At 40.9% G+C, this 24151-nt stretch overlaps 2 protein-coding genes across 4 annotated transcripts in view; both read left to right on the top strand.

Moving 5' to 3' along the window:
• Positions 1 to 10829, top strand: part of LRRFIP1 (LRR binding FLII interacting protein 1) — a 113393-nt gene extending 102564 nt beyond the window's left edge. For all 3 annotated transcript variants that reach the window (XM_054208103.1, XM_054208105.1, XM_054208104.1), the window contains 5 exons: positions 4028 to 4074; positions 5048 to 5165; positions 5608 to 5687; positions 6322 to 6426; positions 7839 to 10829. In XM_054208103.1, the coding sequence (XP_054064078.1) occupies positions 4028 to 4074; positions 5048 to 5165; positions 5608 to 5687; positions 6322 to 6426; positions 7839 to 7949 (461 nt within the window). In that variant the 3' untranslated portion in view covers positions 7950 to 10829. The remainder of the gene's footprint in view (positions 1 to 4027; positions 4075 to 5047; positions 5166 to 5607; positions 5688 to 6321; positions 6427 to 7838) is intronic.
• A 4192-nt stretch (positions 10830 to 15021) lies between these two features.
• Positions 15022 to 24151, top strand: part of RBM44 (RNA binding motif protein 44) — a 40369-nt gene continuing 31239 nt past the window's right edge. Inside the window, exons 1-13 of the mRNA XM_054208245.1 lie at positions 15022 to 16524; positions 16637 to 16695; positions 17930 to 18110; positions 18782 to 18988; positions 19069 to 19094; positions 20044 to 20116; positions 20429 to 20531; positions 20868 to 20999; positions 21702 to 21775; positions 21877 to 21950; positions 22284 to 22680; positions 23416 to 23579; positions 23690 to 23815. Coding sequence (XP_054064220.1) covers positions 15022 to 16524; positions 16637 to 16695; positions 17930 to 18110; positions 18782 to 18988; positions 19069 to 19094; positions 20044 to 20116; positions 20429 to 20531; positions 20868 to 20999; positions 21702 to 21775; positions 21877 to 21950; positions 22284 to 22680; positions 23416 to 23579; positions 23690 to 23815 — 3119 coding nt within the window. The remainder of the gene's footprint in view (positions 16525 to 16636; positions 16696 to 17929; positions 18111 to 18781; positions 18989 to 19068; positions 19095 to 20043; positions 20117 to 20428; positions 20532 to 20867; positions 21000 to 21701; positions 21776 to 21876; positions 21951 to 22283; positions 22681 to 23415; positions 23580 to 23689; positions 23816 to 24151) is intronic.

Genomic DNA, 24151 nt, shown 5'->3' with positions numbered 1-24151 from the left:
GTTAAATACACTTAGATATATAATTAAATGTGCTTACCGGGCTTCACCTATACTTGTGGATAGATCGATAAACAACTCTCAGTTAAACTAGGCACACACCAGCACTTCCTGGGGTTTTTGTACGAGTTTATTTCTAATAGAAATCCTTCTGGATGGTTGAGGGAATTAATGCTGAGCTGTTTTTAAGTAGTTTTTCCACTTCAGAAAACAAAGCATCTATAACAGAATTCTTTTTTTAAAGCCAAGTCACGGAAGAAGAGATAATGACAACTCTAGTCTTAACTGACTGTCCGGGTACCAGCTTTTATCCCACAGTCACTAGCCAGCTCTTGGTGAAACTAGGGTAGAAGCAGGGACGTGAACAGGTCATGAAGAATAGCTGATGTACTATAAATCCATTCTTGACCATTAGCTGCTTGGTACCTCTGTTGGCAGCTGGTCCCCGACTGCTGGAACTGGGCAAGTACTGTGGAGGGAGAAGGTCATGGTGTTCTTTACCTCTTTGGTTTTTGCTTGAGTATATGCATATCATCTTGAAGATAAAGGGAACTGCTAGATCTGTATTCCAAATTTAATAACTTAAATATTATATGCCAGCTGGCATTTGAGTGAAATGTGCGCTGTAAGAGAGAGGGAGAGGACAGTGTCTCAGGAGCCCTAGAAAAGGAATCTTTTGTAAAGCTACTCAATCGAAAACTGGTTTTGGCATTTTCCCTGCAATATCTAGCAGATAAAAGAAAAGATCCAGCTTGTCCCCTTCATTGGTTTTGACTTTCAAAGACAGCAAAATATCAAAATCAGTCTTTTCACGGAGTCTCACATGAAACCAAGAAATCATGAGATGAACTAACATCAAGATTCATATTTGCTGCTATTACGTTACCCATTTTCTTTTGAGCAGGGACAGCCTGCTGATATGTGCTGCAGTGGGCACCGCTCTGGGTGTATAAGACTTTTTGACTTTCAGAATAGCTCCATAGATCCAAATGCTCGCTGGGTTTTCCCCACGGCACGTGTAGCCTGTAGCCCAGGTTTGTGCACTACTGCCAGTTCAGAGCTAGCCTGAAAGCAGTAGCTGAAGAAACCTTTTTTTTCCTTATTCAGCAAGTAATAGTGAAAGGCATTGGTCAGTATTACCTTTATTATGGAACAGTCCTCCGCTCATTATGGGATGTTAGATCAACTGTGCCACTGAAGCAGCACTCTAATTAGCAATACCTTGAGTCAACTGCATTACCAAGGTACTGAGAATAGTCATTTGACTTTACAGACAGACCTGTACAATAGCAGAAGACACCGATACCCACCGCCATCCCCAGTCTGTCCTGCTCTCTCCCAGGCCTTCCCAGGGTCCCGTTCCTCCTCGGCCCTCTGTTAACCTCCTTTGCCTATAAGAGCCATGAATTGGTGCTTGGGAATCATGTTACCAATGCTAAATTTAAGTGAGATGAATGTCATACTCTAATTATTCGTTGTAATATTTTCATCTGTGAAATAAGGATAATGATGTTACAGATGAGAACTGTAATTAGCTGCTTCATGTCCTAATTCAGTAGATTGCTCTTTTCTGCTCACCTGTTTCCCAGGGTCCTCAGATCCTTGATTTGTTGGGAAAGGCATCTCCTAAATGCAAAACTAAGGTGGCTCTGCTCTGTTAAAGCTAAAGTAAGTTTTCTATCTTAGCATGGGGTTTTAAGATAAAGGAAAGCTAAGAGACCTTCATCTATGTATGCAGAAAACTCTTCTATGTACACGGCAATTTTAGCAAACTAATTTTTCCTGTGCTCTTGGAAATCCTGCTGCTGGCACATCATCTGTCCCAGTGGGGTGCACAGCTGTCTGTAAGGAGGGAAGAGAGAACTGATGGTGAGATCAGATTTGAAGGCTCATCCCAAAGTGCTAACATGCATTTTGCAGGGAAAGGGACTGGGAGAAGCTGCTGTGCTTCCGTACTGGAAACTGGAGGAGGTGCCCTTTCTTGAGGGAGGCATATGTCACCCCTCAGCAGTGGCTGTGCTAATGGAAGTTACTTAGCTGTGTGCACGACTAAGTTATTTTTTGGATCAAGGTGAATTATTTGGCCTATTTGGAGTTAGTGAGTTTGGGCTAATTTTGCAGTGGCCTGGAGGTTTCCCTCTGCATCAGTCCTTGTTGTCTTTGCAGTTCTTAGTAACTTCATTTCGTGATCTCTGCTGACGTGTGACTCCCAGCCCTGTCTCCACGTCTGAATATCTCTGACCTTTCTTGTACTGTTTGCTGTCCATGCTTTCTTCACTTCTTCATGATTTTTCTTCCCTTTCTTTCATCTTTTGCAGAATTTCTGTCTTAAGTTTCCTTTCCTTCCCATATAAATATGTGAAATTGTTTTATTATTTTGAAGGGGTTTATACTTGTAAATTTTTGTTACTCTTGATAGTTTACCAAAATGTGGTTTGTTTGTTGTTTTTGTTTTATTTTGTTTTTCCATGTCAGTGCTCAGGCGTAACAATGTTGAGTGTGTTACAAATGGCTAAAAAAAGGATAGGACTGGAGGAGGTTCAAAATGAATGCATAGATCTGCTGAACGGGGATGTCACTTTAAGATCTGTATTTGGGTATTGCATCAGAAGCCAAGGTAAAGGTTTTATTCCATGCTCTAGAACGACTGCTGGTATATGGGAGCTTACGACTTACCACATTATTACTAGCTAATGGACTGTACGTGTTTGCCATATAGAGGGACTTTCATTTGAAAACTTCCGTTTTCCCCATGATTTGATTCAATATAGAGTCTTTATTCCCTTCAGTTTGTGTGTTAACAAGCAAAAATGGCGAACCACAAGACTTTAGCCTGTTCAGGATTTCACAACGAATGGGGACTACAGCGTTGATATTTTTAAAGCTTTTAAAAAATACTTAAGTCTATCAACAGAATTTACCTAGTAAAAGCCCACCAGCCTTTTATCTGCAATTTGGGAATTGCTTTCCTTATGTTTACAAGTCCTTTTTCTTGAGTGACGTTTAGATTTTAACCATTTAATTAACAGGCCAGTCATTAGATGTGGAGTTGAGCTCTGGACGCCTGCTGGCTTGCTTCTGCAGAGGTGACCACTTTCTGGCACAGGAGGCAAACTAAATAAAACCACAATAAACATACGTGTCAAACTTGTGGAGTAAGACCACTTGAGGTCAATATATCCTCTTCTAATAAGAATATTTGAATCCTATGTTCCAGTGTGCTTCTGTTGAGGTGTACCTGAACAAACTAAGGTTGTTAATTAATGAGGTAAAGTAATTTTAGTGATATGAAAATTTGTGAGTACCTGCTAAAATGCTTTCACATTTTGCATCCCTTAATAGGGAAGAAAAAAAAAAACAAACCCAAGTGATTTGGTTACTTACTTCTATTTGTTTTTTCCAGTTGTCTCACTCTGTGTTGTGTACTTTATTAATCAATGCCACACATACCTATGTGCTGATTTGAGTTGAAGTGTAACACAACAGTTGGTCCAGGCTGATGTCTCACCAGGAGAATTGACTATGAAGGATTAAAGAGAAAAGAATGTTTTACTAGGCTGCTTGAAATAAAAAGAAGTTAATGGGCAAAAGTTTTTCTGGTCATAATACTGGAGATAACACAAAAAGTTATTGCCATGCTGTTTAGTAAAAAAGTTAAGATGTGCTTAGCTATGATTATAGGTGTTTACAGTATTTTCCTTATGTTAAACTGTAAAGATTTGTGAGATTTTGTGTTGCAGTTGTGTTTGACCCTAGAGTTCTTGCATGCTAACCTAACGTAGAAGATTAGCCTCTTTGCATGCAGCTGGGTGCTGCTACTGCCGAGACAAGCATGTTCTGTGAGAATGACATAACCTCCCCTGGCTGCAGCCCCTTCCCAGCCCTGTCTGTGGCCTCATTTCCTGTGGTACGTGCATAACTACCTTCATCATTAGTCTCACTAACCTTAATGGTTCGGTCTTACATCAGATGCACTCTGAAATGTGCGGCTCAATCAAATCGGCACTGAACTTTCAGTTTTCTCTTTCAGACAGGCTGAAAAAGCTCATTGATGAACGAGAATCCTTACTAGACCAGGTAATCACGGGAAAACTGAAATGCTGTGTGTTTACTAAATCTGTGATAAGAACAGTAGAGATTAAAAAAAAATAAATAATTGAAATAGCCCTAACATAAGGTATAGAACAGCAGTGCCGTTGCCTTTCAGAATGTGTGCTGGGTTGCTCTTGCTGAGGACTCACAGCGTTGCTTGCCACTTTATTCTTCCTCTGAAACGTTTATCCTGCGTGTTAATTCAGGATGTAGGGGAAGAAAGATAGGACCCAGCGTGCCTGTTCTGTGTTGCTAACCAGTCCCATTCAGTGCTCAGAGTATTGCAGATCGCTGTCCTTCCTCACCTAAAACTCTTCCATGACCGTTCCTGAAAAACAATACTTCAGGCTGGTCAAGCCCAAGGGGAAAAAACAAATACGGTCCAAGTTGTAGAAGCAAATTTTATCTCCAAGAGTAAACCTTTCCTGATTGCTGGATCTGTGGGCAGTGGGCCATTTGAAAGGAAGTGCTGGAGGAATTGCAGTAGATGAGCAAATACCAATTAAAGTAATTATTGCTGGTACTGTGATATTCCACAGCAGATACAAAGCTTATTCAAAAAATTTTAGCTTGTCTGTTGCTCTGCAGGATGCTCTATGCTTTCATTTATGGATTATATCCTTGGCCTTGAGACTTCATACACAACCACACAGGGGTTTGGGTTTTAAGAATGTTTTATGTGAATGTGCCTACAGAACATTTATGGCTTTTCTAATAAAACAGTCATCTTCCACTTGTTATGGTTGGTCCTGAACCTATGCATAAGCACTGATACTTAAAGATATGATGAGTCATTTGCCAAAAGAATTTCTAGAAAATTATTTTGTAACAAAAGATTTTTTGGAATTTATGTTTCAAAAAAAAAAATAATAATTTTGTTTTATAATACTTGAGTGAATTTGAGAACTGAGTCACAATTTTCCCTTGTTTTAATAACTAATTATTTTGTGTCCTTCAGATTAAAAAATTAAAGGGACAACTGGAAGAAAAGCAAAAGAATGGCAAGATGGAAAATACCCAGTCAGAAGATGAAGTTCTAGAAAACGGGACAGATATGCACATGATTGATCTCCAAAGTGAGCTACGTTTTGATTTTAAGACAACTTTTGTGTCCTGCATGTGAGCGAGAAAATGTATCTGTACAGTAACCACGTGGCTCTAAGTTAAAATGAGCCTTTGGTTCTAAGGGAGCTTCAGACTGGGAGCCAGCCATGCACCTCTACTAGAGGTGAGGGAACGATTATCCTTTGTTTAGCGAGACGGCAATTGGAAATCTCCCTTATGTTCCCCAGGAGAGCTGGGGCGAGTTCCTGATGAATTCTGCTTTCAGAGTGGTCAGAAGGGAATCAGGCGAGACTGGGAATAGCACCTATCTGCTGAGCACTTCTTTGGCAGAGAGCACTTGCTACTCTACCGCCGCCCCAAGTAGATTCCTGTAGCATGGAAATTTTATGGCAGACTTGTTAGACACTTTTAACGCTTGTTCTGACATCTCTGATAAATCTGCAATTCTTTTAGGAGACGCCAACAGACAGATCAGTGATCTCAAATTTAAACTAGCAAAGTCTGAGCAAGAGATAACAGCATTGGAGCAGAATGTAAGTTTTTGGCTTGTTCTTTTTGTTTAGACATGGTGAGAATGCAAAAAGAAAGTGTATTTTGATATATGATAAATGAAATCATAATTACTCTGATTTTTTTCCCTTAAAATAAGAAGCAGGAGTGTTGGAGCATCAGGGCTACTGCACTTAAGTCATAAAGACTAAAAGGCTTTCATTTATATATGGGGAAGAGCGAATATATTATTTATTTTCACTGAAGGAAAAATGTTCAAAGGCAAAGGTATATGGAGAGCACTTACTGAACTATTCATGATACAATTTTTAAATGGCTCCTGGCATATGATGTAGTATATATGGATTTTATACAAGTCTCTTCAATTTTGACTGTTTGCTCTTGTCCAGAATATGTCAGCAATACTCTTGCTAAGATAAATTTAGTCTTTTTTTTTGTTGCTGGAAGCATATTAAATATGGATACGTATAAAAGGTCTGGAGTAAGTTACCATGCCCAGGCTTCCCTGGTATATTTTCTTTCCCCTCAAAATATGCCTTTATTTTATTAAAGAAAAGTGAGCATCTCTGGTTATTTCTTAACTACTAGCAGAAGAGTAAAGCTTCAGAGTAACTTCTTGGTACAGCTTTTCATTAAAAAAATTTGCCTTCACCTTAGGTAATACGATTGGAAGGTCAGGTAGCCCGATACAAAACTGCTGCTGAAAATGCTGAAAAAGTAGAAGATGAACTGAAAGCAGAGAAACGCAAACTACAGAGAGAGGTAACTCTAAATGCAAACTGTCACAGGCTAGCAGTCAGCCTGCTCTGCTTGGGGGGAGACCTGTCCGGTGCATTTTAGAGGAGGAGCAAAGAATATTAGTCGAGCAAAGAATAAACATCTACTTTTAAAACTGCTTTAGTTATTTCTTCTAAATGTTTAACCAAACTTTCAGCACTCGAACTGGAGTAACAGTTGCAACTGTGAACTCCTGCTGCCTTTTCACCGTTCCTTCCTAAACTGACTTGTAATGCCATGCTTTGTACCAGAGTTGGTTCTCTGGAGCAAACTCAAGTTCTACTTGTACAACTTGAATCTAGAAGCAGCCTTCAAATGCTCAGGTTTGCATGCTACTTTGCAGCTGTGAATGTTCATGTGGTTCAGCATTCATCAAGCTGAAGAATTCCTATTTCTACTGTGCTGTCCTTGTCCTTTGTTGTACCTGAAGGCTCATTACTTTGGGTGTCCTAAGTTCTGGGTTTGTAAATATAAAGCACTGGTCTTCTTAGAACATGTGATTCGGAAATTATAGCAGTAGAAAGATATAGCAGGAAATCCTGCTGTAAGGTTAATTTGAGCGCTTAATTATTCAAGCACAGTACCACACCTTACCAGGAATGACAGTCTAAACTTCCAAGTTTCCGAGACTAAACTTGAGCACCAAATGGATGTGAACGATTCTTACTGAGTCTGTTTGTCTTGCTCTGTCAATCCATTCATGCCTGATTGCTGTAGTGTGTCCATCTGCAGACTCTGTTCATGTTTCTCTCTCTTAAAACACTGCATCTTCAAGCTGTCTGTAATTTTGACCTTATTTGTCATACCAAACTTCATGTTCTCTCGAAGTAGCTAGTACAACCAGCTTAAATATGTTTGTCAGCTTCTTTCACACCTGCCTCCCGAGTTGTGGTTTTTTTTCCAGTGTGGCTTTTTGCTTTTTCTAAATACTCCTGCTCTGCTGCCTATAAATATTGCTCTCTGCAGTCCACCTGTCTCTCCTTACCTCCATCCTGCAGTGGGTTTTATAGAAAACTAAGGCATCAAAGTCATGGCTGTGGCTGTAGTTCTGGGAACCAGAAACATAAAAGCCAGGCAGCAAGACAGGCATATGTCACCCAGCAGATACCTCTAAGCATCAGTGCCTCTGAAGTTGAGGCAAACTCTGAGCCTTTTGTTCAACATTCTGTAAATACCTCGAATTCTTGACACTGTGCTTAGAAAATATCAAAGCACCAGCACAGGCAGTAACACAACATTTACTTTTAACTCCGCTAATAGGAATTTTCCACTGGTTTGTCTTGTAAGGAAATTCCAGCAATATGGACAGTTCGTGTTGGTAACTACAAAACCTGCTTTATCTTTGGAAAGGGAAAACGTGAAAGTCATGTGTGTTGTTTCTTTTCTGCTTCCTTCAGTTGCGTTCAGCATTGGATAAAACCGAAGAGCTTGAAGTCAGCAATGGTCACCTAGTAAAACGCTTGGAGAAGATGAAAGCCAACCGGAGTGCTTTACTGTCTCAGCAATAACCGCCACCTTCCCACGGAGGCTACTACTACTTGACAGAATCAGAACAACGTTGCAGATGCTTCTGTCTCTTGCTGTCCGGGATGCTTTGTGTCATGCCTTCTGAGAACAGACAACCCCAACATTTGCTACGTGCCACCCAGCTGTGGTTCTCTCTACGCAGATTCAAACCTACTGCACTGTATACATAGGAGTAGCTGATCCAAATGGCTGTGCCCGCAGGAGCCCTTCTACACCGTTCTTTGGGTGCATTTGAAGTACAGTATCTGCCTGCCATATTAGAAGCACATCGGGCGTCGCGTTAAGTTCTCCATCCAGAAGGCACAGCAGCCATTTATTGCCATTTAAAATGGTATTCAAAGAAAACACTTTAACTGGACTGGAATTTTGTGTCTTGCTGAAAAATTAAAAAAAATACAAAACACTGTACTTTTTGGACTTTCTCATGACAGTAATTTAGTGACTATGGTAGAATTATTCATAGTAGGTTTTTCATTTACAAATCACTGTGGAACCACAAGCCATTACAAAGCAAAACTCCTTCAGTGGAAACCATGGAAGAAGATGGTCTTGGAAGCAAAAGTGACCTTAAATGACTTTGCCAATAAAACAAAGGTGTTTGGAGGGATTTTTGCACCAGTTGAATCATAAGACTATTTTATTTCAGGGTAAATAGGCAATAGCTTCATTGAATTTTCAACTTTTATTCATATTATTTAATCCCTGCTCTTGGAATTGAAGTAAACTACTTTTAAAGGATGTAAAGTTGCATTAATAAACCAGCATAAGGCCGTGTTTTAAGAAATGGTGGGTTTTGCACTTAGATCACTCACTTTGGTGCATTTGTCAAAGCAAGTGTCATTTGCTTAAAGTATGTAATGGGTTTTTTACATCAGAAACTATCTACTGGTCCATGAACTACTAGGAAACTATGCCGCTACAAAATACAAGTCTAATTTTTAAAAAAGTAACTGATAAGTAAAGAAGCACTTTAGAAAATATTCCTGCCTATGGTTTTTCTACAAATAGAGAAGTAGCGAATTGTTTCCCTCTAAGGTCATTGTAAAGGTTTTCCACTTTTCATGAAAAATAACATAACCGATAAAAATGTTGCAGGCAGTTTATTATACATAGCTAGCACTACAGCTCTGGTTTATTGGAAATCGTTCTGAATGTACTACTCAAAGGAGAAACAGCAGTTACCTGAAGAATAAAGCTGTCCTTCCCCCTTCAGCCCTAACAGAAAAGCTTGTAAGGCAGGCGACCAGTCCCTTAGGAACCTCCTCACGCTGTGAAACAGCATCTCCTGTTCGACAGGAGCAGCCTTCTGTCGATGCTGACTGCCTCAATAGATACCGTTCTATCAAGCCAAATCCAGACCTGGGAGACCAATTCTTCTTAACTTGGTCTTCAGCCTCTCCGGTCCAGTTCTTTTCCCTGGCCTCTTCCTCGCAGACTGGAGCTCAGAGTATAAACCGCTGCTATTTTTCAACGTTAAGAGGATCACTGGTATCTTCTTAGAGCACCTTCACAAATTAAATAAACCAAAAACAGTGTCTGAATGTGTTTCTCTGGTTTGGCTAGAAAATAACACCTTTCTCCTTCCTCTCTTCTGAGTGCACTCGGAAATTTAGGAATGAAGTACTGAAATTTGTATTCCAGGAAAAGGATGAAGAAGGTTGGGTTTGGTCTTTTTTGTGCCCACGGGCAAAAGGATGAAGGTTTTCTTTTTTGTGCCCGTGGAGAAATAACTATGTCCTTGTTGATCAGATGTGGTGGAACGTGGGGATTAAAGGAATCATTTAAATGACATTTACACTCTGGCTAGGGCTTTGGGTTCTTTTTATCTTTCTTTTTGGTTTTTGAGAGGAACATTCAGGTGCAGAGCCAGGTTACTTGTGGAATACCTCAAAATCACTGTAGATTCCAATTTACAATTTTCTGTGGTTGACTTGTGTAATTTCTGGTGTACAAAGCCTCTGTGGCCTAAAAAATAAACTAAGGGTTTTTCAGAATGCAAACAAACGTGCTAAATACAAATATAAATACATCTTACTAACTGATGATAAGGTGTGTGTGATTGGCACCGGTCATCTTTTTATATGTGGTAGCGGTGAAAACTCTCTCTCCCGGCAAGATTCATGAGAAACAACCTAACAACTACGCGTTGGTCCAAAAGGCTAAAAAATAATACTTTGCTCATCAAGAAGTGATGTGTTTATTATTTCGAAGTAGATTGCATCTCGCACCCCATAAGCATTAACCTCATGCCAGAAAATCAGATGTGTATTTCAGCCTGGATATGCTCTTAGTAGAAATTTTTGTGTGTGATAAAAGTAGCTGAAATGTTGAAGCCACATTTTTTTTTTTCCTCCCCCTAACTTTCAGTATGACTTAGCTTTAGAATAAGGGAAGTACTGGTTGGCTTACTGCAAACTGTTTTATGTTTTCCTGTGAAGAATGTACAACAAACAGGGCTTCGAATGGTAATACTAGCACATGCCCCGGTCCTTTTAATTTGAGCTCCAAATGGGAGAGCCTCGGTACCCAGAGCGGAGCCGAGGTGGTGGTAGCATGGCGAGGAACGGCTCCTGGGGGAACCAGGACAGTTTTTCCCTAAAATTTGTATTTAAAATTGCTATTCTTTGTTTTATTTTTAAATGTTAAATAATTTTATTGTTTGCAAATGGAATGTTACCCGAGTTTTGTTTTGTTTTGTTTTTTACATCAAATCTCTTAGGAGATACAAGCGTGGAAAAGGAAATTCATTAGCAGAACTCGCCAATAAAAATGTCACTTGTTCGGGTAGTTTTTATGGAGCGGTCTGTCATGATGATGTTAGTGGTCGAAGTTCTCTTGGAAAATACAGACTTTTTGGATGATACTGGTGTAATGGGCTCATTTTCCTTTCTAATGTATTACTGTAGACACACACGTGAGCAACACTGGTTGTAAAATGTACAAATAAGGTGCTTGTGTGAGTAAGGGCACTGGTGTGAGACATACCCCCAAATATTGTGGGGGGTGGCTGACACACTGGAAGGCTGTGCCGCCATACAGAGAGACCTGGACAGGTTGGAGAGTTGGGCAAAGAGGAACCTTATGAAATTCAATAAGGGCAAGTGTAGGGTGCTGCACCTGGGGAGGAATAACCCCATGCACCAGGACAGGTTGGGGGCTGACCTGCTGGAGAGCAGCTCGGTGGAAAGGGACCTGGGAGTCCTGGTGGACAACAGGATGACCATGAGCCAGCAATGTGCCCTTGTGGCCAAGGCGGCCAATGGCATCCTGGGGGGCATCAAGAATAGTGTGGCCAGCAGGTCAAGGGAGGTCATCCTCCCCCTCTACTCTGCCTTGGTGAGGCCGCACCTGGAGTACTGTGTCCAGTTCTGGGCTCCCCGGTTCAAGAGGGACAGGGGACTGCTGGAGAGGGGACAGCAAAGGGCTACCAAGATGATGAGGGGAACTCGAACACCTCTCTTATGAGGAAAGGCTGAGGGATTTGGGTCTCTTCAGTCTGGAAAAAAGACGACTGGGGGGGACCTTATCAACACTTATAAATACTGAAAGGGTGGGTGTCAGGAGGATGGGGCCAGGCTCTTCTCAGTGGTGCCCGGCAACAGGACAAGAGGTAACGGGCACAAACTTGAGCATAGGAAGTTCCACCTAAACATGAGGAGGAACTTCTTTACTCTGAGGGTGGCAGAGCCCTGGCACAGGCTGCCCAGAGAGGTGGTGGAGTCTCCATCTCTGGAGTCATTCCAAACCCGCCTGGACGCGTTCCTGTGCCACCTGCTCTGGGTGTCCCTGCTCTGGCAGGGGGTTGGACACGATGATCTCCAGAGGTCTCTTCTGACCCTATGGTTCTATGATTCGGTGATTCTATGATATTAACATTTCTAATGGCAGGGTGCGCTGGGTGACAGCGTCCCATCAAAAGAAGTTTGAATAGTATTGCTAATGGGATTAATCCTCCACTTAGTTTTAAGTATTTGTGGTGAACATACAGGTAGCCCACATCGTAATTCTCCCTGGAAGAATCCCTTCACAAGAGAAGGCAATTAGGTTCACCAAAAACCTGTTAATATTAAATTTCATCTTGCGCTGATGATGGGCGGTGTCACACAGCGCTCGCTTACATAAAATATACTGAGGAGGTTACTGCATCTCTACTTTTTTAAAAGCTCCCAATATGGGTTTGGGGTTTAGCTTGTTTTAGGCAACTAACAGATGTTTTGCACATTTTACTAAGAACTTTACATGTATGTGTTTAAAAGGAGTAGTAAGGGCCAGAACCAACCTTGTGAAAATAAGGTGTACATTTAAAACGGGTAACGTCCATAGCAGAAACTGGTTATTTATGGGGTGACATTCTCCACTGCGTTTGTCTGCACCGCCGGTAATACACTCCTTCAGCCTGAAAGCCTTCCAGCTGCCGACAGGCTTTCAATACCGTTCAAGACACGCTGCTGTCCCCCACCGGCTGCAGATCGGGCTCTCCCTGCCCCGCGTTAGCACAAAGCGGCGCCGCCATGAGGCAGGCTCAGGAAACATGGCCGCCTGCGGCGTCGAGGAGAGGAGTTGGGGGCGGGACGCGGTTGGCGCGGGCGCCGCGCCGGCCAATCAGACGCTCGAGCGCGTCCCGTCGCAGCCAATGGGCTGGAGGCGCGGGCGGGGAGCGGCGGCCGTTGAGCGCGTGCTCGGTGGGGCTGTTGGCGGGGCGGAGGCGGTGGGTGTGGGTTCACGGTCGGCGGCTCGGTGCCGGGGCGGAGGCGGCCGCGGTCGGGCAGCAGGGAGGTTGCTCAGCCGGCCCTGGGGCCGGGGTGAGGGCTGTAAGCCGCGGTTCCCCGCCTAGGGGTGCCCCTTGGGCGAGCGGGGACACTGGGCTGCCCCGAGGGCTTCCCCCCCCCCCGGCCTCCCCCGGGGCTCAGCTGTGGCTCTCCGCCCCCCACTGCGGAGTGGAAGCTGTGCTGTAACATCGCTGCGGTTTCTGACTGACTTGGCCGTTGATAAGCGTCTAGCTGCGTCATGAGTAGTCGCAGCAAGGTTACTGTTATTTGTCTGGGGCGTACATAGGGCTTTTGTTGTTCTTGTTTGTTCTTAGGGAAAAAAAATGGGGCAAAAAAGGCACTTCTCTGTGATATGTGTGTTGTAGTTTGTGTATAGGCACCTGAGATGCGCTTTGGTAGCGTAACTGCAAGAGTTTTAATTTCACAGATAACGGTTGCTCAAAGTTTCAGCTAGGAGGTGATGGTAAAGTTGGTGCAATAAGAAAGCTAGCGTTTCTGAAACAGAACTGTAGAAGTGTGAAATGAAATCCTGGTAAGGTGGTTTTTTTTTTTGGAGGGTGCCTGACTTCTATTGATGACTTCTGTTGAATGATTTAAATGATTTGTATTAAGTGATTTTAAACCATGTCACTTTAATGATGATCCTTAATGGAGGAGAATCAGTGGATGCAGATTAAAGAGGCAAGCCATTTTTCCTTGTGAGGGAGGGCTGTCATGAAGTTACCCCTTAGGGGTCCATTCTGCAAACCTTCCCGTACAGATATGAGGCCTGGGTCACGCTGTTTATATCAGGAGTGGATGGAGCTCACGTAATTTGTATGTTAATCCCAGAGCAGTAGCCGAGAAACAGGCCTGAGTTTTCAGTCTGCCCTGGTGCTCCACCAGCAGCCTGTGTCTCCCTTTAGGATTTCACGTGGTTCTGTACGGGCTGTGTTTTACCAAGCTGGAAGCTTCCTCTGGAGGATGATCCAGTGACTTGTGTCTTTAGAAGCACAGGCTGTTAGTTGGCCCGCATGCCATCGCAGGGCAAAGAGTTACAGAGAGGATTGTAATCTGCTGTGGTTTATGTAAGATTACAGTAGGGTTAGAGGCTGGTGACTATAACATAAAATTGTTGTTTTTCATTTAAGTCATTTAGAAAGCATACGTAGATGAGAAATATGTTTAACATCTGTATATATCCCTCCCTTCATTATAAGTTTCTGGGGGAAGGCAGAGAAGAACTGACAACTATTTACAAGAAACAAGCTTCATAAAGAATGTCTTCTATCCCCACATGCCTTTTCTCTGCTTTTCGTTCATGTTTGCTATAAAACTAGTTTCTTGCAAGTCCAGAGCAGGTGTATTGGTTTGGTGTATTGTCCAGCCTTCTTCTGTTGCTAAAAGAAGCGCACTGATCCAAGAAACCATCCTCCTGTTTTCCGTTGTGACTTACACTTTCTGGTTGTAAAGATTCTCAGGTTTTCTTACAATTGTGTGCTTGATAACCGTTTCCCCAGAATTAAAAGGAATATGCTTCCATTTCCCCCTTGCCTGACACCTGAAGGGTTTTTAGTTCCTGGGAGGCACAGAGCTCTAAGTTCACCTCTTTACTCATTTAAGTAGTTTTTAAATTTTTTATAGCTCTGGATGGAAAGATATTCCCTACAGTAAAAATACTGGTAATGGTTCAAGAAGCTGGAAGCTTTCTGTGTCAAGGAGTGCTTACAGGCCAGTATACAATCGGGAATGATGCGAGGTCAGTTTGTGGTCACTGAATCCGTGACCATCAGCATCCTGACTCTCAGAGTCAGTACATGCATCAAAACACCTTGTGTGCTGTCATAAAGTTAGCGTACAGTGTAAATAGCTTGCTGTGTATCAACAGGGATTCTGATGATTCAGGCAAGGAATGCTTCAGTGGTAAGAGGACAGAAACGTTGCCCAAGAGTGTAAGAAAATGGGATTGATTGGTCTCTGAGGATGCTTTTACTCAATTGAAATCACACAAGCAAGAACGGCAAATTCTTTTAACAGACTTCCGTGAGCTTTAGGGTTTCTTTGAGAATGTACCATACAATTCCTAGCTTCTATACTAGCATGCAGTAGGTAAAAATAAGGTGGCTAATTTAACAGTTTTTTGAACAGTAATGTCCTCTTTTATACCATGGAGTATCTCAAACTTGTCATAATTTTTATTAAGGTGAGAAGCTGATAGGAAGAGACAAGCTGATGACTTTCAGAGTTTGCAGTGGAAGTGAGTGGTGGATTACTTCAGAGGAGGAGGAGGACTTAAGTTTGTACCATGGATTTTGAAAAGAACAGTGATGTTAAAAGCAAAAGAAGATGCTTCAATCAGACCTTGCATCTTTTTTCTTATTCTGAGGAAGCTGAGCACACGCTCGTCAGAGATGTTGCAGCAGGAGCCAACTGCTCTGGTTTTGGCCAGTCACATTCTGTCAGCATTTCAGAATTAAAGTTGTCAGAGGAAAGCTTACCTTATTTAAATTCATCTTTAGATGCAGATATTGAAATGTATAATAAAAAGGGAATGAGCATTTGCTGCGCATGGGTAGAAGAAAGCAAGAAAGAAGCCGATATGCTGGGAAGCGGATGTAACAATACGCACTCTAATTGTGGGGTGTGTGATGATTGCAGACAAAGCCATTTAGGTGAAGATTCACAGCTGGAGTACCTCAGTGCTCACGAGCATGATTTTGATGATAGGAATAGCTTGTGTGAGTTTTCAGAGCAAAAGGAAATGATAGGAATCGAAACCTTAAAGCTGATAGATCCAGTTCATGAAGTTCCAGGGGGTGGAGTTGCAAAGGAACAACATCTTGTTGGCGTGTCAGAAGGTTGTTCTCCTGTTTCCGAGTGTGGCGTAGGTGACCAAACCTGCCCAGAAGCAGCTATGGCAGAGCTTCCCCATCTGCTTCAGGACACTTTGTCTCTGCCAGATTGCAATGGCATGACTTTTGATCATCAGGAAGAGCAAACCGAGTATCATAGTGTTGTCTGTGGAAGTAGACATGAAAGTCATTTTTGTGGGAGTAAAGAAAGGATCTGTCCAAATCTGCTTGTGTGTGATGGTTTAGAAAATGGAGAGGTGAAAGACACCCAACTGATTAATAGCACCCTGATGCCCAAAACGGCTGCAAGTGAAGAATCGTCTCAAAAGAATGACAGACACGTTCACAGCATGTCAGTGAAGCGAGACAGTCCTTTGGCACACAGGGAAGGGGCCCCTGCAGCAGCCATGCAGTTTGGCGAACGTGCAGGGGACTCCAGTTTATACAGTTGTGAAGAATCTGGTGCGTGTGCACGTGCTGCCAGCTGCACTGACTGCACTGCAGAGGATGCTGAAACCCAATTTCCAGCCTCGGAAATTCTCACCAGCAAGAATCCCTTTTTTGGGGTAGGAGTTGCAGATAAATCCTCACGTGGAAAGACCAGCTGTCCAAACTCAGAGCTGGAGCATCATGAAACCTTCAAAAGGGTTGCCAGCTACTCCACAGTTAACCAGGCTGTCGATGCGAGTTCTGATTTTAGAGCTTGCTTTACAACAAGCAGAAGCACCAGTGCTCAGGTTTGTCTCTTGTCCAGGGCTATTAATACAGAGATAACAATGATGAACAAATCTCGACCCGTGGGGTGGCACCGTGAAACCTGTGCAGATGTTGCGTGCAATACTGACTGGTCGTGTGGAGCTGGTAGTACGGAGGAAATTTGTTCACACCTTACTGACACACTGGAAAAACACTCAGATGGCAATACTGCAACAGCTGAAAGAAGTTCACAAATTCAGGTAATTAAAAGAAAAAAACCAAAACAACCAAACAATCTTGAGATATAGGCCTTTTTTAACTTAAACTTGCTCACAAATCTGTAACTTCTTAAAATGTTTTTTTTCTGTTTAGGAACAGCGGGAATCAAAAAATGAGCTTTGTAGCAGCAATTTAAAGATAAGTACTGACAGGTGGGTCATGAATTGTTCTTGGTTTGGAATTCTAGATGCTGGGTAAGACTTTTTTCATGATTGAAAGGTTGTCCGTGACTTAGCAAAACTAAAAGATTGCTGGGCAGTGGCTCCTATGCTGGAGGCTGCCTTTTGGAGGGACCTAGACAAGTGAGAAGAATGAGCCGAAGACCACCTGAAGTTGAACAAAGACCGAAGCAGCCTTGATCTGCGGTTGCAGACTGGCCAAGAACAAGTCGAGTTTAAGTCAGCAATGCTCCCATATGGTGAAGAAGGGAAGCCACATCTTGGGGCCGCATTAACAAAAGTGCAGCCAGCAAATAGAGGGATTCTCAGTTTGGTGCCCGTGAGGTTGCCTCTGGAAAGGTATCTCCAACTGTGGGCCTTGTAGAGCAAGAAAGAGATCGGCGGACTGGGGAAAGTCCATCAGAGGACCATGGAGATGGTGAGGGGAGCTGATGGAGCAGTTGGGGTGTGGAGAGAGGTGAGGGAACTGGGTTTGGTCAGTCCAGAGAAGGAAAGATTGGGGAGGTGGGGAACTTCCCTGCAGTTCTTGGCAATTGGGCCGTGGGTTTCCCAGAAGGAGATAAATTCTTTGCAGAAATGCATTTTGAAAGGGCAAGAGACAGCAGTTACAGTGAGGGGAATTCTAGGTGGGTGTAAGAGACAGTTTCTTAAAGTGAGAGTGGTATTGGAACAGCGTCAGAGAGACAGTACAGTCTCCTTTCTTGGAGATTTAAAATAAAAAACAAAACCAAATCCAACAACAAAGCTGGACTGATTAAGACCCTGAGCTAATTTTGAAGTTAGCCCTGCTTTGAACAGAAGTTTGTACTGCAGGCCTCCAGAGAACCTTTCCAACCTAAGGTTCTGTGACTCTGGAAACAAAATAACTTTGTCTGTAGATGAACAGAGTTGCTAAGTTTCTTTTTGTTCTTACAACCGCACTTTTTAGATAGAAATGATTATGGTGCTCATGCAGTTTCCACCTTTCAGTTAAGGCTGATCAAAATGTGACAGCTGCTGTAAGATACCATTTTTTCTGTGTAGTAAATAGGAGGAACTGATTTCTTTCTTTTTTTCTTTTTTTTTTTTATTTTATTTCCTTAAATTGTATCAGCAATAGCTTGTGGAAAGCTACTTGTTTCATAATAAAACATAATGAGCGTTCAAAGGCTTCAAGATTTTGTTTATTATTATTATTTTATTTATTATTATTATTATTATTTTAAAGGCCGGAACACCTTGACAAACAAGCTGTGAAGAATTCTGTATCAAGCTACTGTCAGAAAATCCTGCAGAGAGCAATTGAAGCAGAATTGCAGATTCTTAACACTCATTATCACATGTGCTATCAGCACTGCTTGAAGATTTACAAACTGGTTTTGGAGGAAAACACGTGTTTTAGCAGGCACGTACTTTAATGTCCTTTTAAATGAAATTGATAACTCAGTTAAAAGGCACTACTTGCTATATACTACTGATATATTTGATCCATAGCTTGTAATAGTGTTCATAGTTAGTATTGTTGTCCAGAGCGTTTACATTCTTGTAACTGCCAAGTCTTATTTTCAGCTTAAAATCTTCTATAGCCCTCATAGACCCAGCAAAAAAGTGTTTCCAGGCATGCCTTTCTGTACAGGAGGAAGCATACAGAAGGGATAGTACAGAGATTGTTCAGGAGTGGCCAAGATGCAAAGAGGGGGAGCTGGGGAGGAGGCTGTACAGGAGAAAGAGAGGAGGTGCAGAATTGTTAAGAGGTGAGGCAGGAAGGGGGTGGCCATTGCAGAGTCTCTATCTGATAAAGCATATGCCCTGTAACGAACCTGGAATTCAACCAAGAAGTCATGCCTCTGAGTGCTTTACTGTGCCACAGGAAGGTATAAAACCTCGTTACTGCAGTGTCTGCCCCGTAGCTCAGGAAGGGGTTCAAGAGAGCACCTAGTGATGCTGTGACATCCAGCGCGCTGCGGTGTGCATTAGGGGTGAGATCCTGTTTCCTGTGCGACGTGGAGGAATCTTGGAAACACTGTAAAATATTTGGGCAATTCTGAAAGCAGTGAAATAAATTAAATGTCCATCTAAGTTGGTCTTATTTTCTTACGTGTATTTTAACAGGTGTAATGGAAACACTGAAATAGGTTCGTCTCTCATGTTGGTTTTGGAAGAGCTAAAAAAGAATTACAACAGTATGAGAATGAAAATAAAAATGGGCGTACCTTTAAATGCACTTCCACCACTATCAGTTGAGATTAAGTTGTTCCGAATCACCTCTTCTTATGTCCCATGCAAGGTAATTTCTTAATTGTTTTTTGTTTTTAATATAAATTGTTTTCTTCAGAAAATTAAGACAAATCTTTTCTTTTTTGACAGTTGTTCAAAGAGGATCTTTGCTATGAGTAAGTATATATATGCCTCATGTGTGGCATTTATTAAAGGTCAAAATAAATGATAAGTGAGTTTAAAATATGTTAAACTGAGAATGTCTTTATTTCAGGATGTATCTTGTTGCTCCAGACTGTTTATCTGAAAGACTAGCGTAGCGCTTTGGGTACAGTGATTTTATTTTAAGGAAATTTTTACTCTGTAGTGTTTGATTATGCAAACTATGGTGTTGTATTTTTACTATCTTGATAGCAGATGTTTTCAATTTACAGGTAACTTTCCTGGTTCACTACTTTCACTACTAAAATCCTTGTCTCTAATCTTAATGCTCTGTCTTAGAAACAAAACAAAAAAAATATCCCAAACAAACCAAAAAAAAAAACCCCACCAAAACAAAAAGACTGCCGCCAACAAAGATAGTGTTAGGCATATAAGCAGCTGTTGTGCTAAGATTGCCGTTCAGCTATGGAAAATGATAGAAAAACAATGTTTGAGGCAGATGTATGCTACTGCATGTTCAAGAACCATGTCCAGTTACTTTGTGTAAGTGGAGATTAAAACAAATTTGGCAATAAGGTTTTACTGCAGCAGATAAACAACTAGAGGTCTTTTTCAAATTTCTTGTAAAACATTAGTAAAATTAATAAAAAATTGCACAGAGATTTCAAATTGTAAAGACATACATCGAAGTATCACACAGAGAGCCATCTAGGTACAAAGGACAAACTAACATAAACCTAGAACATAGCTTTACGTTTCAGATTGCAACCAATGCTTTTATAAAATACAGGTATCAAAAAAACTTTGGTTCTCATTTAAAACCAAGATTTATTAAGCGCATTGTGTTTATTTGACTGCAGGCTTTTGGAAATATTTACATTAATATTTCAGAGTACCCGGTATCATTGCAGAATTTAAAACGGTGGTGCCGTATTTTGTATGAAATTCTTGGATCTGTTTTAGTTCTGTTTCAGGTACAAGAAAAGCTGACTCTGAAGCACCAAAACTGCAAGAAAGGAAAACTTCTTTCAACATGGTAGGGACTTCTTCATTACTGAGTTTCCTAGATGTTATGTTGTGAAGCCTCGTCTTCTCTTAGGTATATACAAATACAGTCACAGTCGTCAGGGCTCAAGCTGGGATTCTCTGACGGTAATTGCAAATGTGGCTGATGTGACCAAAATTTTTATCGTCCTTTCAAAATAAAATAACTTGGGGGTTCTTGAAAGCAATCAGTAGCTTAACTCTTTTTAAAATTTACCTGTTTAATCATTTAATATTCTGAAGCTCAGAAAAATAACGTATAATCGGGTGCGAGTGCCAGGACATAACTGAAAGACATTTATAGGACAATCCAGAGACCGTTTGTTTAACGGGTGGCGGGCAGCCAAGTGACTCTACTTCCTCCAAAACACTTGAAGAGCAACATACAGATGAGGATGTGGAATGTGGTAAGCGATCTGCTCCTAGTACACATAGTATATAACTTGTTCGTTAAGTTGTTGGAAAAAAACCAAACCATTTGTAAAACACATATGTGGATACTCGACTTTCCTTTCTGTGAAGGAGTGCTTGATGTTGTATCAGCCCTATATTATACTTCATATCTTGACAAAAACATTGCTATGTAAATCAGAAACTAAAACTGATATGTCACCTCTTCATAATGTAGAACCAAATCATGTAGGCAGCTGGAATCCTCGTAAGCACACAGAAGTTTGATATTCATTCATATGACGTACCACGGTCTGAATTTTAACACGCTGAAATTTATTTTAACTGTTAAGGCTGTGTGAAAAATGAAGAAGGGAATGAATATTGGTTTGATGCTAAGGAGGACTTGACGGTAGCAGATATTTCAGTAATACCTGAAGAAACAAAAAAGCAAGAAGAAAAACAAGACATGGTTGATTTAAGAGGTGAGGTTGTGCGTTTTAAGCTGCTATACCTAATAATGGTGTTTGTTTATTATTTGAGTATTCTTTTCCTTCCACAAGCATAAGTAAACTTGGAAAAAATGCTAGCTGGGTTTTCAGATTTAGTTTTTCATTGACTTGCAGTGAGTGCTGGTACAGATATCCAGCTATTTTCATCCATGTTTTTCCTCGAAAACTTTACTTACAGTGGTTAAATGATTTAGTAAATCACATAGCTGGAAATGTCTTTTTCTCTCTTCCTCTTCGTTCTGCTTCTTCCCCATGCTGGCTGCTTAAGACTTAACTGTGGGCATGGTCAGTGTTTGGAGACCTGGGTCGCAGTGATGGGCATGGGTAGACGTCTCTGTTGAAAGCGGAGAGCTTGTGTGCTCCGTGGTGGGGACTCGGAGTGCGCTATCCGTGCTTTAGCACTGCTGCCTGTTAGTTCAGACCAGTGTTCTCTCTTCTGCCTCTTCAAACCTCAGGATATACCCAGGGAAAAAGAGATTTCACAAACTGAACTGTTCCACTTCTCAGGACACTCTCAATTTTCTGTTAGGAAATACTCTTCATTCTCTTAGGTTTTGGTTTTTTTTTTTTTTAAAGGCTTTCAGTCTATGTTTTCCAAAATCTACGGAGAAGATGTTAGCTTGAACTGAAACAAGAATAGTTAGTAACGCTTTGCTTTCTTGCATTTATTATTAGAAGCGAAGGTAATGGTGACTGGAAATGAGTGTTCTTTTGTTCGCGTTGGTGGCCTAAGTTCCTCGGTGTCTGAGGTATGCCTCTTTGGATTTGCATAGTAGTATTAATGTCTTGCCTCTTTTCTGAATTCTTTTGTACTCTACATTTGCAACCAAAATATGTTTCTATTTTGTAGGGTGATTTATTATCGCATTTCCAGAAGTATCAGATTTCTGACATTGTTACCTGTGTGGATTCTGGTAACTCCAGGTATATTAATATAAAAGTTTTACTTGTTTCAGATTGTTCTGCTGTCAGAGTAAGTGAATTATGGGAGAAGGGAGGGTGTTAGTCATTAATTTATTTTCATTTTGTTTCAGTAATTAATATAGATAGATATAGGTTATAGGTAGATACAATGTAGCTTCAGTAATTAATATAGGTTGGCAAAAACTTGTCATTCCAGACAGCTTCTCATCTTATGAGAGCTTAAGCAGGCTGAAATTTTCTGTTGAGTTTGAGATACAGCTCATATTTGAAAGATGAGAACCATCATCTGTTCTTTTACTTAGTTTCCTTTTTTATTTTTATTTTGTGTCTCAGATATGCATTTCTTTGCTTTAAGGAGACTAATAGAGCAAAGTTAGCTGTAGAGGAAATGGACCAGAAAAAAATAAAAGGAAAACCAATAAGTGCTGAACTTGTAAATAATTCATCAGAGAACAAATCTTTGGCTTCCCAAATACTTAGAAATAAGCTTTGGCATGAAATCCAACCTGTTGATAACAGTCAAAGAAATGATCAAGATAAAACGCTTACTTCAGCATCTAATTCTGTGAAAGCACCTGATGCCATCTCTGCTTCTGAGAAAATGCGTCTCCTTCCCTTAACTTCTTCAAACGTTTCTTGCTCTACACAAGTACCTTCGGAAACAAAGTGCCCTGGTCTGAAATCATCTACTGAAGATTCAATACATCTTTTGCTTCAAGCTAATCAAAAGGTAAATAATTATTACTAAGGCTCCTTTATATGGCAGATTAAGATCCTTGAAATTTCTTGTTCCATAATACGTTACATCTAGTATATATATAGAATGATGTTAGGAAAACAGGTTATGTGTCAGTAATAAATTTCCGGCATGCTGCAGAAGAGTGAGAGCAACGTTTATTTGCCCCCACATCAAATTGTCATACTTCATCTTGCTTTTCTCCTCTTTTGGAGTTTCCACTTTTAAAATTTTTTTTATGTCAGTGTTTTGTGATATTTACCCAGGAAATATTTTGGGACATTATAAGGGAAACTCCTGGGTTTTAAATATAAATCTAAAGGAACATCATGTGTATAATTTTTTTTTTTTTTATTAGTTTGGTCCTTGGAGAATAAGGCAAAGTTAGTAATTGCTGGTGTTGGTCTCATAAACTGTATAGATAATCTACCTTATCTATAACTTTAGGGATATAACTTTAAACATGCTAGTCCTCTGGGAAATATAAATTGGATCTATTTTAATGTAGCTGGAGTGTCAGTTACATATAAATGCATATAGCATTTTTATTTCTAATTTACTGATTGGATAAGATGACTGGCTCTATCAGAGTAAGTTATTGATCTGAATCTGCATCTGTCATTTTTTTCTTTTTCCATAACAGGTATATTTATTAATAGTAAAGATGTGTTGTATTACTTGTACGATACTTAACCCATTCACTTTTTGCTTATTTTGATGCAATTCTAGGATACTCCACCCGTGACAGATACTGGAGACAATTTCCTGCCCAAAACATCTGCTCCTTTCTCCACTAATTCATATGATGCCTTTATTTCTCCGAATACGTTGAACTTGAGCAGCTTTACCAAATTAATGAAGAAACTTCAAGAAATTCATCCAGAAGCTAGCAGGTGACAGTATTTGGATTTCATTTCTGCTCTTATTTGTGGTGGATCCGGTATCCGTGGTAACTGTGTTGCACAAAGTGTGATGTAAACAGTTATTTCTTTTATTCATACAGAGACAGAATTGTGGATGCTTTGCTGGAGGTGAGGAAAAATAACAAAGGTATCCTAAGTGGCTTGTCCATCAACTCAATTGTGAAGAGGACTTCTGTAATTCTAAAGAAATCGACCCCCAATTGTGGGTGAGAAAAGCAATGTAAATAAGTGAGTATTCTAGACTACAGCAATATATTGAAATAAACCCACTTGAATTTGTGTCCCTGTATAGCCTGACTAGATTAGTAAGTAACTTAATATAAAGCTCTGCGAGAAGTACCTGAATGAATCCACTGAAACAATAGTTTCTAAGAATTGTTAGCTGTTTTGCAGAACATCTGTAAACAGATTAGCTTGCTGTTAGCTCGCAAGCTCTGTGCCCACCATAAAACTTGGTATACTGGGGCGTTTATTATGGAAACTGTTTTATTGATTAACGTTGTGGAGAATGTCATCATACATATTCTAGGCAAAGGTGACAC

This window comes from Rissa tridactyla, chromosome 7, assembly GCF_028500815.1.
Source record: "Rissa tridactyla isolate bRisTri1 chromosome 7, bRisTri1.patW.cur.20221130, whole genome shotgun sequence".
NCBI classification, from domain to species: domain Eukaryota; kingdom Metazoa; phylum Chordata; class Aves; order Charadriiformes; family Laridae; genus Rissa; species Rissa tridactyla.
The sequence above is the reverse complement of the archived record's forward strand: the minus strand, read 5'-3'. Positions and strand labels throughout refer to the sequence as shown.